This window comes from Fundulus heteroclitus, chromosome 20, assembly GCF_011125445.2.
Source record: "Fundulus heteroclitus isolate FHET01 chromosome 20, MU-UCD_Fhet_4.1, whole genome shotgun sequence".
NCBI lineage: Eukaryota > Metazoa > Chordata > Actinopteri > Cyprinodontiformes > Fundulidae > Fundulus > Fundulus heteroclitus.
Genome location: NC_046380.1, coordinates 38,159,630 through 38,178,259, shown reverse-complemented (window position 1 = coordinate 38,178,259; position 18,630 = coordinate 38,159,630). Strand labels below are relative to the sequence as shown.

Sequence of the window (18,630 nt, the reverse complement as noted above, 5' to 3'; positions counted from 1 at the left end):
GGGATCAGCCAGACCCGCTGTCCAATTACAGACAACGCGGCGTCGAGGGGCCTGACTGTAGTCGTGTTATTGTTGTGGTGTGGGCCAGCCCCCCCGCCGGGGACTGAATTAATGCACCATCAGGTGGCTCATTGTACTTCTGCTGCGGTAGAACTCCCTTAGTTAAGTGCTTTGTCTTACAATGCTTCACTTATTCGCACTTTACTGCTATTGGTTTCACCGCCTGCAGCTATAATCCACCGCTGGCTGCAGCGGGTTGGAGATGTTCTGCGGGGGTTGGTTTAAGGAAGGGGTGTTAAACTCATTTTGGTTGAGGGGCCGCATTCAGCTTTATCTGATCTCAAGAGGGCCACACGAGTTAACTCATTGCAAGATTAAATAGAACTAATAAATGTGGACTTGTTGTTGATTTTTATATTAAATTCATTTCACTTTTACACACTATATTATGAATAACCTCAGCGTTTTTAAGAAAAGTATGTACAATTTCAACAAAACTTTTACTCAGTTAAACATTTACTAGTGCATTATGCATAAGAACTGATCACAGTGATTGTACAATGTTGAAAAACATTTATTCAAATTTTTTGTAACTTAAAAACACTGTCCTACATGACAAAATACATCAAACAGATAAAAATTAAGAAATGATTTAAATTTTTCCGCACCTGAAGCGTAATCTGCTAATTAAAACACAACGCCCCTCGTGGACAATATAGGAACTGCATATTTTCAATTAAACAAAGTAATTTTTTTTTCAATAATTTTTTTATCATTCTCTTCCTTTTATCTCCTCTTTCTATCACCTTTTCTTTTTTCTTCTTGTTCTTCCTTTCCTCTCCTACTTTCCCATTGTAGTGTCCATATCATTTGAGATATTCCCCGCATGAATCATAATAAAACTATTCACATTCATAAATCAAGCGGAGCACTATGGCAAAAGCAGCACTGCTCCACTTGTGAAAGTCAAATCTGATGAGCTCTTTTTGGTATTAAGACAAAAATTCTTATTGCCACATTGCCAGACAGGACACTGAATAATTATAATGCATTTAGCCACAGGGCCGGACTAAATTGTTCGGCGGGCCGGATCCGGCCCGCGGGCCGTATGTTTGACACCCCTGGTTTAAGGGATCGCTGAAAAAGTAGGAAAACGCAGATTTGATTGATGCCTTTAATTATACCTTAAGAGCAACCAGGGGACTTTTTTTAATTTTTTTTTCTTCGTGTGTAATTGTACTCTCTAATATAGGGTTCAGGGGTTTGTTTATTTCCGCGATATATATATTAACTGCTTCTGATTTGAAATTATCCTCAGCAAGTTCAATTCCAAATTTCCCACACCACGCCAGCATCACAGCCAGTTTCTGTCCACAGTTCTATTTGCAGGTGCGGCCTGTAATTAGTGGCTCGTTCACAGCGAGCAGCTCTCTCATTGTGCTCCCTGCGAAGTCCCCGAGTCTGGGGCCTGTGGAGCAGCTGACACATGAACATTATCTCTCCCACCCTGGGCAGACCGCTCCTCTGGGCTGGGCCGGGCTGCACCGGGGCGCAGGAATCGCCCCCATGCTGCGGGGAGATAACAGACATAGTAATGAATTCCAGACTGCTGACACGGCAGCTCGGCTGCGGAGTAGATCACCCCGGCAGCACCGGGCCCAGAGTCGCCCATAAAATGTATGCCATCAAACGAGCATGCCGAGTGCCGTGGCAGCAAAACCCGGTCGACCAAGGAGAGCGAGCTACAGGGGAGAGTCGCCTTACAGCAGCTCAGACCGCTTTCTGTTCAGTAAGCTGCTTCAAATAACAAGATCATTATAGCTCCGCTCTAGCATGTTGGGGGCATGTTAAATATATTCCTTTTTTTTTTCAAGAGGAGATAACGTGATACTCATAAAGTCAGCTTTGAGCTTAGAATCATCCAATAGTCCTGTTTTGTTGTCAAGTTTATGTTTACAAGGATGATCTTCATGCTTTATATTACATATATTTACCCAATACATGGAGGTTTTGTTTGAGAAGCCACCTCCTGTTTTCTAATAATGTTAGATAATCCATGATTTGACATCACTGCACTTTTAACTCGCAACACCGAGTCAAAGCTAGACTTGACATGAAACTAACGGAAAGGTTTTGGTTCTTCTCATACACTATAGTCTGCCTTGCTTTTAGAACCTGAGTTTTTTACATTTTACTATACATTCATTAGGGAGCAGTAAGAAGCAAATGGTTATGAGGCCGTATTCACCTTTTTTATAAAGGCAGTCGACGCGGTTAGTGGGAGAGATGGGAATGAGCTTTATTCAGTTAGAAGTCGTCCAGCTAAAGCGTGTAAAATAGTTTAAACAAAATAATCAGTTATACTGTGTGGGGCAATCTTTCAACAGCAGTTAGGTTTTATCATTATTATCACAGGAACTGATTTTTACCACAACCATTTTTTGGTCCCCTGATAATGCTGAACAATAGTAGCTTCCAGTCTCCACTTCTTATTGTCTTCTCCTGAAATACTGCAGATAAAAACCAGCTTTTTGAGAGAAGTACTTGGCTTTTCAGTTTGTTTCAGAGCCAAAAGAATAGAAACTTAAAACGCAATATTTATTTTTTCATGTTAAAATGGGACACAAGGAACACAATATTGTGTTATTTACTTCCTTTAGAAGCATCGGTGTTTTCTTTTTGTTTCGTTGCTTTGGCTGCAATTAATGTTTCAGAGCTACAGTATCCAGAACTCCAATCTATAAACAAATGTTTAGGAACACGGCTCCATATATGGACAGACTTCAGCAGAGCGTCCCCTCTTATTATCTAAATTAATGAGTAAAGTAAGAAATAGAAAAGATAAGCACCTTTTTTAAGCCACCTTAGCCTTTCAGTAATCAATCACTTGTTAGTGAGTGCAGCTGGAAAAGGGCTATAAATATTCCATTTAGGTTGCGCCACTCCCTCCATTAATAGTTCAAAGTTTGTCATCAAAACCCGGAACTGTGACAAAATGTTCCTCTTTCAGATATGGACTCACTTTAAGGGTGTATTGGTGACAGTACCTCCAGCTATTGTACTCTAAATGAATTCAGGCTCTCGCACAGGAAGCAAATTGATATATTGTAGTATTTAAACGTTTGAATTTTTCTCTTAAATATTTTTTCAGGACACGTAAGATGGCCATAAAGAATATTACTGTGGAGAGCCCGCCGGCTTAAAACCATTTCCCCCCCCATGTGCTTTGAAAGGCTCCCGATGAGTTAAAGGCTTTGCCTGAGCCTTTGTAAACGAACTCTGGCAACACATGAGTAAAAGTCAAGTTTAGTTTTGGCAGGCGGTACATTTCTTCATACTTCATATAAAAAAGATAAAAACAAAGTCCTGTCAGGGCACCTTCCCGCAAAGGTTTGCAAATCAGATTTATTGCTCCAATGCCTCGAGATAGGAAATCAAAGCCCACTGAAAATCTGAACATGTGCAGAAACGGTTTCATTTTTGAACTTGGCTTAAGATCTTTTATGTGAATGTTTACCTTTGCTGTCCACATGTGCGTGTCAGGCTCTTTTTTTTTTTTTTTTTTTGGGGTCATAAAAGGATGCAAAATAGCTTTGACTGAGTCAGGCCTTAATGGTGGTGGATAAACCAGGGTCTGTCTACCTGGGATTTTATAGGTATAGTTAGTGTCACTCTTCCTGCAAGTGAGGATATATGATAGTGTTTACCGGAAAAAAAGATTCAGAATAACACAGCAGTGGTCAAAGCATATACCGTAAGTTAGATTGTAAAGTCTCTGTATGTTTTTTTTTTTCCTCAGTGCTGAGGCTGCAGCATCAGACCTGCAGCAGCTGCCAGTTCTGCCCACCAGAGTACTGAGGGAGCATCCATCGCTTAATTACTGGTAAGATACGTGAGCCAAAACGTTGATGTCCATTCCGTTCATTTACACTAATTCAATAACAGCTATAAAAAACCTTCTATGTTTAATGTAAATGATTTATTTTTTGGATGGTATAGAGATGAGTAGACCAAAATTTTGTGGCCCCTTTGTAATCTTTGTTTTCTGTAAAGCTCCTTCCTGACTTTACAGAATTGAGCTGATTCTGATTTCTCTTCAAGACCTCCAAAAAAAGCATTCAAAACAATCCCTGCATGAGTGATTGCTGGCTATTTATATTATGGTCATAGGCATCATATGTGTGTGGTAGAATACATGAGCTATTTCTATTGGTAACTGTCTACATGTGTTTTTCTGAGATAATAGATCCTTAAGTTAAAGATATAGTGGACAGAGTTTAGATAACATCTGTTTGTAAATGAATGAATAGATGAAATGAGTATCAGGGGATCATCTTATCTATTGGTTGTCCCACATGCCAATCATTGTGACGAGCTCATGGAAAGCCAGAGTGCGTGCTAGTGCAACCTGTCTTTTAAGTGTGATATTTCTGAAAGGCTGTCACCATTTCCAAATTTAGCATGTTCCATGAAATGAGGCGGTAAAGCTCTCTAAGGAATGAAACAGAGAAACAGAGCAGCTCTTCTGCTAAATGTTCAGCCTTTCTGTTATCTGCTTCGTCTCACTCTGGCTACGTTCACACTGCAGCCTGAAGTGACCCAATTCCGATTTTTTTATTTATTTTTTTTTGCCCATATGCGACCTGTATCTGATCTTTTTATGACAGTTTGAACAACACAGATCAGATTTTTTCAAATGCGACCCAGGCCGCTTGGATTTGTGGACCTGAATCCGATACATATCTGATCTTTTCAAATGCGACCTGTGTCTGTACGGCCAGGTCGCATTTATCCGACCTGTACGTCACCGATACTCGACAAACGTCACTATTCTGCGTCCTGCTATGCAGAAGAGGGAAGAAAAATTAAACCCATAGCGGACTACAATGAGAAGAGCAGTCAATGGAGAGAAAGCTTTGGTTAGAAAATAAATTAATGACCGCAAAATGCGCGCCAGCATTATAATCCATGTTTACTTCCGCAAACACTGAGGACGCTTGCTACGTGTGACGTCATCGCGTTCTCGGGTGCGCATGCGGGACACTTAGGTTGAACGCATTCAGTTCACACAGGAGATCACATACAAGTCGCATATATTTGGAAATGTGAACGGACACGCAAAAAAATCCGATTTCACAAAAAAATCGGAATTGAGACCTGCTGTGTGAACGTAGCCTCTGTTGTGCCTAAACAACTGAACTGCCTTAGTAGTACGTTTTCTTTCTTAGCTTTATGTGCCTTTTAGAGTTTTTTTCGACTTTATTTAAACACCTCATTGAACCTAGAAATAATTAACTTATTTTCATCACCTTGATGACGCTTCCACACCGAAGGGTGTTGTCAGCGGGATCTGTAAGTGTTCAGGTATGGTGATGGGGAAAAGGTTGCATTTTTGAGTTTTTTGCCTTGCAGTCACGAGTCAGGGCTGATGTGGCTGAAGCGTCTCTGCGGCCCTAGCCCATGTCCCATTACATCTTCAGTGATGTAGGATAGGCAAATACAACACTGTGACTTTTGACAGCTGTGTAGGGAATAAGAAACGACTGTGTGCTCTTTGAGACAGTCGACGATGTAAAGCAAATAAAGAAGACAGCTTTAAAGCCTATGAGCCCAGCCACAGATCACAGCAGCTGTCTTTTACAACGCTGCCTGTTTTTTGAACCAGTCACCTGTTATATTTGAAATGGTTCGCGCTGCAACGTGAAAAACAACATGAGCCAGATAATTCTGTAAATCAACCAGAGTATACTGCATTAATGGCTAATCATCCATAATGCATCTTTGTCCAAACTCTCTCCCAGCTACAATCCCACATCCAAAAGTAGCTCATTGGCTCATTTTTCTGAAAGAATCAGCTGGTAGGTTGCAGTGCATATTTATTGATTGTAATTTACTTTTTAAGAAATGTTTTTATTTGGAAAAGACTTTAAAATGGTATTTTTTAATTGAATTGAGTTGCATTGTCATCGACAGAGAATTTTGCGGTGAGCCATGATGAAAAATTGAACTGGCAACCCAAAATGTGACAGAGTGAGTAATGGCTGGCTTGTTTCTAAGCGGCCCTGTCAACACCCTGAGTTCATTCAGTGCCACGGCTCCCTGTTGTGTAATACTTGGAAGGTCACATCAGCTTCCCATCAGGACTGTTTGAGCGTTAATGAATTGCTGGAATCAGTATCAGGCATTGCTGATCGCCATTCATTCACTGGGTCTTTCTGAAGCATTTAATACATCCTTTAATTTCTCAAGCTGGTATCAACATTTACACGTCTGCTCAGCTATGGAGACCTGCAGACACACATGAGCTAGGGATACAAGAAAGTTTTCTCTTTTATTAATTATTTATTCATTTTTTTAGTTACCCTTAATGAATGACCAGCATTGCCACTTTATTGTTGGAATTGACCAGATATTTTTAATACATTGTGTAAAGCGTACCACGTTGTGTTTATATGTGCTTCACACAGGTGTAGGATTTACCTTTTAAAACAATTGAACAGCCAAAATACTTTTTGCCGTTTTGTAGAAGTTGCGGATGTCCCAAGCAGGATCTCTGGTGTCTAACACCAATCTGAGTCCGTTAAGAATAGGCCTGTACTGAGTCCACGTTTGGCACGAATCAGTAGCTTTAAAGTGAAGTAACACAAGTCTGCTTTGAATGTTATAAAATATATCGACTAGAAAGTAAATCTACATTGATTTTGAAAAGAAGGATATCCTGAGAATGGCTAAGGCTTCTTTGGTGAAAGATAGCCAGAAAACAATGGCATCCTGTGTTCTCTTTGACATCGTTTACCCTTTTCTCTGTCATTTCTTCCTACATTTGATGTGTAATGGAAATGGTGTTTGGACAAAATGTTACTTTTGTGTGAATAAATAACAAAAAGAGCCACACTGTTATTGTGGTCTTTAGCACAGAAGTTGTAACAGTGTCTGGATGTCCGGCCCAAACGTAAACCAGTTTAGAGGAGGACTATTACACTACACAATAATTAGCAAGGCCTAGAACAGTGCAAGTCATTCACCTGAACCGTAGCCATGAGTATCAACAACTGTCCAGCCAAACCGCGGCAGCGCAGCTTATTGGGCTTCGGCTGACATAAAATCCCAGAAGGTACAGCAACAACGTGTATTGCGTTCAGTTGGAGACGTTCAAAGAAGTCCTGCTCAGTTCCCTTGATCGGATCAGGATATCGCATGTAAAAATACTAATCTGCTGTTCTGACAACCTGTTTAATGACTAAAGCTCACATGATGTAGAAAGAGATAAGCCAGTAACTTGTAGCTAGAATCAACAAGAGCCCCCTTTGATAAAAGCTGGTCGGTCAGTGATCAGTTGTTCTGGAGCAGTGATTTCCACAGAGAAGCCGTTTTAGGTGTTTATAGACCTGTGGCTAGGATGATGGTTGACTGGTCTCTGGTCTTAGTTAATTACATTTGCTCATTAGCTCCAAGATAAGACCGGGAGGTGCTAACAGCAGCTGATTGTCCTATAGCCGCTGCTCAGTCTCTCCAAGCCCCTCTGCCGTGCCGTCGTTGATTTGCAGCCCGTCTTCTCTGCTTCCTCGTGTGAGACGCTGATACCCAAGCAGATAAATCAGCGCAACGGCCTAATAAAACGTACGGCCTTATTGGGAACGAGCGGGGACATCACCATACATCATCTTCTGCCTTTATGTTTGGGATGCTGCTGTGGGTCGCTCATGTGCCATTTAAAACTGATTAGAGTGAGAAGTAAGTGAATGAGAGGCATCGGCGTGGCTAGGAGATGAAAGTTATCAGCAGGCCAGTGGGCTAGGCTGCATTTTCCGCATGAGCGGCCCGAATGTACTTCAAAGGAGGAGCTCTCTCACAACAGTCCCTCCGTGGCCACAATGTGTTACACTTGATGGATTATTCATTAAATGTTTTATCCTCTCATCCGCAGTGAGGAGCGAGTGATTGAACATTACAAGAAACTGAAGGGAGTGACCAGAGGACAAGCCGTGGTGAAGTAAGTTTGAAAAGCTAATCCAGTACACGTTTTGCTGTGCGTAGCGTCTGCGTCAGCTCTTCCTCTTTAACCTCCTGTCTGCAGCTAGAAGAGGCGGCTGTCAATGTGCCAGACCGTCATTAATTAGACGAGCTGCCTCTATAGTAGGCAGCCTGCCAGCTTTGGGAGCGTGCGAGTCCTCCATGGCGCGCTCGCCGGACCCAAATGATTTCTGTCCTTGAACGGATCAATGGACTTTCCCTCCCTCTGTCCCAGCCTCAAAGCAAATCGATCAGCCTGTCAGTGTGAATGACTGCGGCCTCTCAATGGCTGGAGCTTAAGTTCCCTTCTCAGTTGTTGTGCAGATGTCAGGTGACAGCGATGAAGTGTAAGTAGCTGGATCTCCTGTTAACCTGTTTCTCTTTCGCTGTAGATATCTGGGCCTGGTGGAATCTCTGCCCACATACGGAGTCCATTATTACCCCGTGAAGGTAACGGCTGTCTCCCTAATCTGTCCGTCCGATTCCTCTGTCTTCTGTTTGTTCTCTAACCAACCTCTCAGGGCTTTGCAGGACAGCTGTTTATCTACACTGCAAAAACGGAACTAGAAATAAGTAAAATTAATGTATTTGTCCTTGATTTGAGCAGGTAAATAAGATGCTTTGCCAATGGAATAAGATTTTTGCACTTAAAATAGGAACAATTCATCTCCATCATCTTATTTTAAGTGTAGGATGTCTAATTATCTTATTTTAGGGGTCAAAATACTCATTCCATTGGCAGATCATCTTATTTACTTGCTCAAATCAAGGATAAATACACTAACTTTAAGAACATTTTACTTATTTTTAGATCTGTTTTTGCAGTGTACTGAGATTAAATTACACACAGCTGGACTCTTAGTTACTGATCTGGCGATTTTTGAAGGCAGTTGGTTGCACTGGTTTTTATTCTGAATTGGAGTAAATGGTTAAAGAGATGAATAAAAATGTACACCACACCATAGATTGTTAAAAAGCCATGTGTGATTATTCCTTCAGTTCTGCTGAACTTTGTGTTAGTCTATCAAACAATTACAGTAAAATACATTCAACTGTGTGGTCGTAACATGACAAAATCTCAACAATCTCAGTTGGCATGAATACTTTTTCAAAGCAAAGTATTTTAGAGTTGGATTAATTGTTTAAAGCCAGACCTTTATTAAATTAAGGTGTTTTTAAAAAGATCAAACAGCAGCGTTAAAACCGCTCAGTCAGCTTTGCATTTGCTTTAAAGACCTTTTAATGTGTTTGATCTCTTCGTTTGTTACCATTGCTGTGATCTTAATTAGATAATAGCTTTGGTAATAGGCCTGTTGTTGCAGACTCCACCAGTAAAGCTTGCTCTAATGATTGTTGTGTGTTTGTTTTGACGCAGGACAAGCAAGGAATCCCATGGTGGCTGGGAGTCAGCTATAAAGGCATCGGCCAGTACGATTTGCAGGATAAGCTGAAACCAAGAAAGGTAGGCTTGTTTCCAGCTGTTGTATTCTTCTCATGAATCCAAACTTTCAGTTCAAAAGCTGAAAATGTAAAACATAGCTCCTTATATATTGACTTTTTAAAGTTTTTCTGGAACCAATATGTGATCCTGCTATACAGTTTTTATTTTTTTTGGATTAAATTTTGAATCTGAAGTTTCTAAAACAAATCCTGAAGACAGCAGATTCATTTAGATCAAGGACAAAACGTAGCATTGCTGAAATTCTTCACCTGCTGCTGAAAGCTTTAGCTGTCAGTGTGACACTTTAGTGTTAGAAGGTTAATTATTCATCGATACTCTAAACAGGAGGAATTAGGTCTCTGGCTCCCATGCTAGGAGGAAGAGGAAACCAGGTGGGAAAATCGGGCAAAGCTGAGTCCTCTGTGCTCTCAAGGCTGTAAATGTCAGAGCAAACAGAGAGAGGATCGATACCAGCAGGACTAGCAACATGACCAGAGAATAACTCAGCTTGCTTAGTTTGTGAAAGAAATACAAAGAATCTTTCTTTGTACTGACGTTGCCTCAGAGAATTTTACATTCTAATAGTTGAGATGCGCTGATCAGATTTCTTTGGCCAAGTTCTGGTTTTGTCTAACTTTATCCTGCCAATAAATCTTTTGGCTGATCCATTTTCTTTTGAAGAAGTGAATTACAAGAAGCTATAAGGCATACATTTAGAATATTCTTTAGCTTTGCAGCCGTGAAAAATAATTAACTTATATCATGACATGTAACATCCTGTGTGAGTGCTGTAGCTGTAAAACAAGGGGAGATGAATACAGACTGATATTTTAAACTAGCGTTACCAGCTCATATTAATCAGAATTAATTCATGGAATTTGTACAAAATGTTCATCCTCTTGTGCCACAACTTTATTTTTTTATTTTTTTTCTGTTCTTGCTGCTTCTTTTGTGTGGGAAGCCTTATCTATTGGCTCCCCGGCCTGTTTCGCTGCTGCATGGCAGGAACCTGTCAACATGGCCGGACGTGCCGAGTCCTGAGTCAGTAATGAGCAGAGGAGCGGCCTGCTTCTCCTCAGTGCTCCTCATGGACGTGTAATTATGGCGCTCCATGGGAAGCTGCTGAGCGCCGGGACAGGTCTGGCCCGTTGCCAGCCGTAGAGGAGGGGGGGACGGTGAGAGCTGGGGGACAGCAGTCAGTGTTGGGGTGCTGGAACGGTTCATAGAAACTAGACTGTGCCATCGCTGTCTCCTCGGGTCATTCGTGGTATCAGTTCAACTAGATCCTCGTTAGCGCTTCCTGGGCAGCGTAGATGGATCCTCCTGCCTTGGCTATTCAACCCAAGCCAATCCCTGCCCTCTGCCCAGCCCCCCCCCCCCCCCAAGCAGGCTGCATTCATTGTTGTAATCTGTCTGTTTGGGTCTCAGAGAAAAGACAATTGATCAAACAACGCAAAGCAGCTATGAGGGGTCGGGGGGCTGGGATTGTCCTGAATTTAGCATTATTATTATTAGTGTGAAGTTAGCTGACAGTTCACGTTGTTGTGTTTTAGCATTCTGCCGCTATTTACATTAAAACCAAGTGAGAGTGCTTTAAAGATGCTGCAAAGATATTTGGTTCACTATTTAGAACATCGTAAAAAGGAGTAAGAACAAATCTACATCTGATGGCTTCAGATTACCATAAACACAATAGTTTCAACAGCAATTGAACCTCAAAGTTACAAACGCTGGTAAATATGAATATTTTCAAATACGAACAGCACCAGACGAACAAGTATGGACGTCTGAAATTTTCCCACACATGTGATTTTGAGCACAAAGCGGAGCGCCGCACACCTTTTACATCCTTGGCTTTGTTGTGAATGCTGCACGCCGGGCTGCTGCGTGGGTTTTATTTGTGGCCTGGCTCTCAAAGCAGCAAACAGGCAGCGCTCACTTCCACAGCCACCAATGGAGCGTGTCCAGTGTCCTAAACCGGACGTCTAAACAACACAGCATAGCTCTTTACAACGTCGGGACTTTTTCTCCTTTAAATGAAGCATAGAGGTAGTGAGGTGAGTTCTGCCAGGCTGCAGGATAGAAAGCCAGTGATGCCTGAAATGTCTCGCTGCTGCGTTTTGGCCCAGTGCAGAATCCTCTAGGACAAAGACCATGATCTCTTTCTGTAAGTCATTATGGAAGTTGTTTGTGCTTACAAATTGTGAAATAATTTTAAAAACCTAATTTAAAAATCACAACTTAATTATGTCAAACAGGCGGTCTACCCAGAATAATCCTGTTCATTGTCCCTGTTTGTTTCAGGTTTATTCCACCATACAATGCTATGATATCAGATTAGTTCTTCTGTTTTGAACGTTTTATTTCTTACTCTCTACATTTTTATTGTTAAGTTCAGGAGAAACATTTGAAATCGTCTCTCAAAGCTTAACCCAGCAGGCACGAGCACACTAAGCCAGCTGAAGATCAACCGGGCCAAGGCGGGGTTTAACACAAGTGGCACAAGTAGCCTGTGCATCTAGAAATGAAAATGAGACTAAGTTAGGAGGCAGTTTAAGACATTCCCACCTTTTTTCCATGTGGACCCCTAAAGCATTTAATGGGACAGCCCTTAAGACCACCCTTAGGTCTGCTGAATTAATTAAAGTAAAAATAGTTTTAGTTTTCTTATCAGAGAAAATGATGAGTTGTAGAGGGTCTTTGCTCCAACAGTGAAACTATTTATTATGTATTATGTAATATTTGGATCATTTATGTGATGGTTGGGCTCCTGTTGTCAAGATTTCACAACTTGAAGTCATGTGTCATTTTCTGGAAACGCACAGTGTTCCCATGCAGCCGGAGCTGGTATGTGGCGTGCTATGTGAAGGGTGGGGCACGTCTTACTCTGCGCGAGCAACCTTTGACACATTTCTTTTTAATATTTAGATCAGACATCTTCAGTGAAACATCTTTATCTGACTGGTTGGCTGACTATTGGCCCTGTGGGGTCTTTGGGTTGTGGGTGTGAGCTGGATGTGAACAGGCTGATCCCATCTAAAACCACAGGCATTTCTGGCAGCCGTCCACGCTTCCTAATTAGATGTTGGGAAATTACAAGAGGAGCGTAAATGGAAAAGACACGTATATTTTGTGTGCTGCTGTCTTATGTTTCTGGTTTAAGAAAGTTATTTATTTATTTAGAAGTGCTGTTGGACCTCTGTTTGCCGTGTAAGGGGACTGCTTTCAGCTCGGTGGCTGTAGAGTCTGAGGTGTGTCTCATCTCTGACATTTCTCAACAACAGCTTCAACTGCACACGCTGGATTGCATTAGTTTCACTGGAGTGGAGTTTCTCTGGTGGTACGCTCATCTAGTAGACTGTTTGTTGCTGCTCTCCTCTCTTATTATGTAAATCATGCAGTGATGGTGAGGAGAATGTGTGAATTGGTGTGAGAAGGCTTCACAATGACATTAGGCTTTTGGATGCATCCTGCTTCATTGGTTCATCAGCAGTTGACTGAGAAGTGCAGTTTTGGCTCCAACATTGTGTGTAATGAGCCATGATGTAGTGATATCATGTATTAAACCTTCTCCCATATTTAAAGTAGGGGGATCTAGATATGGTGGCTAACAATCCAGTGTTGTGGGCTGGTGAAAGCTGATGCTTCTGTAATTAATAGTTAGACCACAGTAGCAAATGCCTTCATACATTTTAGATACCCTTTTTCAGATTTACATTATAACCCCAGACTTTGATTCACTTTTACTGGGATTATATGTGACATATCATGATTCTAACCCAGGAATATGTTTTGATCCGAGCCCCTCCCTGTAGCTCAGACTGTAGTCTTCGGGTCGTTGTCCTGCTGGAAAGAGAAACTCCATCTCAGTCCCACATCCTGTTCTGCGGCTCACAGGACCGCTCTGTATTTGGCCCCATCCATCTTCCCATTAACTCTGAACAACTTACCTGCTCTCCCCGCAGCATGATGCTGCCACCACCCTGTTTTCCTGTAGGGACGGGGGCTCAGGCCATTCAGACAGCACTTCTAGCACTGCCTGATTTCCCTCATGGCTTGTAGCAAACTCCATTTAGGACTCTCTTCTTGCCATTATGTAATAAAGATCAAATTGGTGTAGTGCACAACTGATTTTCCAGTCCCACTGTGGAACCTTGCTGCTGGACTCCAGTTCAAAATCTTTGGATGTTGTTCATATCCCAACAAGAGATGAACCTCTTCTACAACTTGCATGGGTTGTTGTTCTATACTTAGATAAACATTGAGGTTCTGTGGTTTATTTACTTAGTCAACAGTTGTTTCTTCTGTGAAGGATTTAAAAGTCTGGACGAGCGGAAGCAGAGCTGGGTTTAAATGTCCCCAAATGAGGAAACTGCCTGTCCTAGTAAATACCTGAGCACAACCTGCTCATCAGGTCCGACTAAGAGAGAGGAGCAGGAAATCAGTCCAGCCCGTGGAAAGCCGGCGGCAGCGAGAGGTGTCAATGATGTCAGAGTAGGAGGGGTTGAAGTTACGGGGGTGTGGCCACCTCAGTTGAAACTCGCAACACCTATCTGGATCCCTGAGAACAGACAAGAGACAGTATTGTTCGATGAAGCTCTAGCCCTGTGGGAAAGTCACAGTCAAAGGATTCAATATAAACCAAAGAGAGTCCCGCAAGGATCTGACACAAAATATCCCTTCACGGTAAGACCTGCTGCTGTGGACAGAAATGACCTCTCCTGCTGGCTTAAGCACTTTAAAAAGTAAATATTTTAGGTTGAGCACTTTTTTAAAAGCGTATCCGAACGGGTTTGGAGTGCTGTGATATGTAGAGAGCTTATCTGGGTCCTGTTGAGATAAGTTCGGTGTCGCTATTAGTGTAAATATAGCATTTGCATGTGAGGCTGAGGATATCTTTGGTTGTCGCTGGACGTGGAAATGTAGAGTTCGCATTTGAAGCTTTAGGTCGTTTCTTAACAAGGAAACGGTCAATTTCAGTGTGAAGTCTGGAAGTTTATTTCTATTTGCTCGGTATCAAGTACATTTTATTTTTTTTCCTGCCCAGCGTTCCCTGATCTGTTTAGTGAGCACAGCATGAGGAGAGCAGCTGGTTGTTTCTGACAAAGACAGGAGTTATGCCTCTGTCCTCCTCCACAGCAAAAATAAAAGGAGAAGCTGGCTCTCTGCCTGGCTAAGACGGGCTTCCTGCTTTATAATAACTTTGAATAACTCTAGTGCTAGCCTTGTGCAGCCAACCTGTCGACCGTAGACTGCTGGAGATGGGTGACTGCTCCTTTTTCACTGCTTATAGTAGATGAATGGAGGGGATCTGACTATCTGGTGCGCTACCTCCTGACATCTGTAAAGCGCTCCAAAGCGTGCTGCGGCGTCACAAATAAACCCAAGTTTCTTTATTGTTTGCTTTTTGCTCTGTTATCTTTCTGGGAAATTCTTCCCTCTCATGTGACAGGACTTTTAGCTTTTCAGTGTATGTTTGCTTAACAGCCTTTGTCCATCAGATGACTTGATGTTTATGTTCTGCAAACCCACTTTCCAGTCAATACTCCTGGCTTGTGTGCTCAGTCGTACGTAATGCTCTGCAGCCGCCCCACCCCCTGTCAGTCTAACCCTCTCTTGTCTACTCCGCAGTTGTTTCAGTGGAAGCAGCTGGAGAATTTGTACTTCCGGGAGAAGAAATTCGCAGTAGAAGTGAACGACCCACACAGGTCAGCAGATGGACCTCTTCGTGTATCTGTGCTGATCTGGAGAGGAGCTTGTCTTGTGTTCTGAAGCGTTCCCGTTTTAGTCGCCGCCCTCCTTTTTCAGACGTCCTGTCATTGTGAAGGGCATCTACAGCCGGTGGCCCATTTAGCACACACTGTTAATAGCTGGAGCCTGTCTCTTTAATGGGGGTTTTTCCTGCTCTTCAAAAGCTATTTTATTATTCGCAGGTTGCTAGAGGACCCCTCCCCCCTAACACAGGCTTAGGTTGAGGCTTTCAGCTACTAAAGCTTTTAATAAAGATTTTCAAGTTTCTGCTAATCTTCTCAGTGTTGTAAAAACACCTTCTGTTTACTCGGATTAAGAGTCCTGATTTCCTATTTCATTAGGAGAACATTAATGACCAACAAGTAAAAGACTTCCTGTGTTTGCTGTTTTTTTTTTTTTTTTTTTTCCTGTGCAGAAGAGCAGTGACCAAACGGACATTTGGACAAGCCGGCCTGGTTATTCACTCCTGGTATGCCAGCCACTCTCTGATCAAAACCATCTGGGCGATGGCCATCAGTCAGCACCAGTTCTACCTGGACATGAAACAAACCAAAGTGAGTTTTTATGTTTTCTAGTTTGACAAATCAGCTATTAGCAACATTGCACCTAAATCTTACAGCAGATGACACGATCAGAGAGCTTGGATGATTCCTGGTGACCTGCATGGCTGATCTGGGTTAGCCAGGACTCTTTCTGCTTGTTATTGTTTTAGTTAAGGCTTGAGCTGAGGCTAGGAATGATCTGGTCATAGTTAAGATCACAGATAAGATTCAGATGAGGTTGTCTATGAGGAAGACAAGGGAGTCGCTGAGTGAGCTAAGAAAGTATTGCACTGGGAGTTCAGGAGTGTGTTTATGTTGCAGCACAGAGACTTAAAGCAAGCAATAGTCTGGCTTTTGGTTGTCAAGCAATGTGTCGACGCAAGGAAATAAATTTTGGCAGCAATTGGCTGATTTCATCTATGGTTTTATTTCCACCTGACTGTGAGAAATAACCTCAGGACTGATCAAAGGCTCAGTTTGATCTGGAGTAGAAAGACTGGATTTGCTGCCAATATGTGACCTAATCCACTAGAAGACTTGAGTAAATGTGTTGACCAAGGTTCCCGCATCAGTGCTAGTCGTCGTTTGTATATCTATTGTTACCTAAAGAGTTTTTCCTATTATCCACATAAACAACTAAGAGAAGAGAAACGAAAAATACATTTACATGCAGTTTTTAATAAGCTTTAACCAGCCTATATTGATGGCCATTTAGAGTTATATTCTGATATCTCTTACCTACACTGCAAAAACAGAACTAAAACTAAGTAATATTTTCTCGAAATTAGTGCATTTGTCCTTGATTTGAGCAGGCAAATAAGATTATCTGCCAATGGAATGAGTATTTTGACCCCTAAAATAAGATAATTAGATATACTGCACTTGAAATAAGGTGATGGAGATGAGTTCTTCCTATTTTAAGTGCAAAAATCTTATTCCATTGGCAGATTATTTTATTTACCTGCTCAAATAAAGTATAAAAACACTTATTTCAAGAAAAATTTACTTATTTTTAGTTCTGTTTTTGCAGTGTATAATATAAGGAGCAACAGGAATAGCCTTTTTGAGCCGTTCAGCCATCCACAGGTATTAGTTATTTATGTCAGGAGCAGAAGACATCGTGGAGAGTCCTCTTTGTAAGCCAGGGTTTTACTATTATTTCAAGCCAAAGACAATATTTTTAAAGTTCACAATTTTAAATCATTTAAGCATTTTACATGAGCTCGATTTACTAAGTTAACATTACTAAAGCACTGTGTTTATGTCCTGTAGAATATAGATCCTAAGACTCTGTGATCTGTAGAAAGCTGCACCTTCCTGTTATCTACTCGGAAAGAATGATCCTTGCGTGTGTTCACTTGTCACGGGAAATACAGTTTCCTTTTAAACAGCTTTCTTACATCACTGTGCTTTCGATTTGCATTATCTTTAGCATGATCTTCCCGGTTTAACGTCTGTTGTTTAGCAACTTATCTCACCCCTGTGTCTCTTCTCCTCACAGTCCAACATGACCACAGCCAGAAGCACAGGAGACATCGCCGTGCACCTCACCGAGATCAGCACCCCGCGCATCAGTAAACTCTCCAGTGTGGAGAGCAATCACCCGCTCATCATGGCCAGTAACGGCAGCCTCATTTCAACCGGTACTCACAGCTGATCAGTTTTACATCACATCTGCGAGGGATGATTTATGGCGGTAAGCCGGGTTTAATTTAGCATGTCCTGTTCCAGGATCTGCAGACTCTGAAGTCAGCGAAGAGCAGAAGAAAGAAAAGATTGCTGAGTTAAAAAAGAAGCAAAAGGATCTTGAAGAGGCGCTGGGACAGAAACTTGAAGAACTTAAAAAGATCTGCATGAAGGAAGCTGTAAGTATCTCTGGCTTTTGATATAGATTCAAATCCGGGGTTTCCAGACTGACTCCTGGTTTCGATTTGCAGGAACTCACCGGCCAAGTGCCTAAAGAATACCCCCTGGCCCCGGGGGAGAAAGCTCCTCAAGTGCCTCGCCGTGTCGGGACGGCTTTCAGGCTGGATGACCTTAACGTGGACGACAAGGTCCGTAAATGTGTCGTCTTGCTGTGTTGCTCTTTGTTGTGAAGTTAATGCGGTTTGGTCGACACGCTTATTGCTCCAGAGTGTTTGTTGTGATCATTTAAATCCAACGCAGTGTTGAAATTGGGATTAAGAGTTTAATGCCTGTTTTGTGCTTTAAATGAACATAATCCTTTGAGTAAAACACTTCAGGTTCAGGTTTTAGCAGGATACCACGTCCAGCTCAGTTGATTACACGAAACAAAATATAATTGTGAAATTTCTGCTGACACAGTGAATTCCCTCCATCTGGAAAAATGCTTTTATCGTCTAATTCTAACCAGGGATGTCAAAGCCTGTTTCTTTGTTGCAAGGAGAGTCTTTGAGAAGATCTGTGTGTTCTTTGGAAACTGCCCTGGCTTTAACCGAGTCTGTGTTTGGTGTTTTCCTGCAGGACCCTTATCTTAGAGAACTGGAGAACAAACGGGCCTTGCAGCAGAAGATTGTCGAGGCCGCCGAGAAGCTTTTCAGAGACGGTTTAGAAAAAACGGTGAAAAGAAAAAGGAAAAAAAACTACGAGGACTCTGTGAAAAAGCTGAGGGAGATTGAGATGATGATAAACGAGCACAGGGAGCAAACTGGAAGGAGAGCTACTCAGAGAGCTTCGCTTATCGTAGCAGGTAGTTTATCAGCAGCAAGAACTGGTCACACACCGCAGTATTTTCAACATGGCTCATGTTTATGGGAATTCAATGAATATGTCTCCATGTGTTTTATCTCAGACGATGCCCAGCGTTCAGACCTCAGCTCTCTTTCTGACAGCCTTCCTCTGGATGATGGTAAGTTTGCTTAC

General features: G+C 42.0%; 1 protein-coding gene across 4 annotated transcripts in view; it reads left to right on the top strand.

The window, feature by feature from the left end:
• The window catches only part of frmd4ba (FERM domain containing 4Ba), a 59,086-nt gene that overhangs the window by 33,120 nt on the left and 7,336 nt on the right, over nt 1-18,630 (top strand). For 3 of the 4 annotated variants that reach the window (XM_036151974.1, XM_036151973.1, XM_036151972.1), the window contains exons 8-18: nt 3,800-3,883; nt 7,928-7,993; nt 8,406-8,463; nt 9,389-9,475; nt 15,086-15,162; nt 15,621-15,759; nt 17,249-17,390; nt 17,479-17,612; nt 17,685-17,801; nt 18,232-18,457; nt 18,560-18,616. In XM_036151974.1, coding sequence (XP_036007867.1) covers nt 3,800-3,883; nt 7,928-7,993; nt 8,406-8,463; nt 9,389-9,475; nt 15,086-15,162; nt 15,621-15,759; nt 17,249-17,390; nt 17,479-17,612; nt 17,685-17,801; nt 18,232-18,457; nt 18,560-18,616 — 1,187 coding nt within the window. Of the gene's footprint in view, nt 1-3,799; nt 3,884-7,927; nt 7,994-8,405; nt 8,464-9,388; nt 9,476-11,802; nt 14,141-15,085; nt 15,163-15,620; nt 15,760-17,248; nt 17,391-17,478; nt 17,613-17,684; nt 17,802-18,231; nt 18,458-18,559; nt 18,617-18,630 lie in introns of those variants that run through there. The other variant, XM_036151975.1, reaches the window with a different exon arrangement.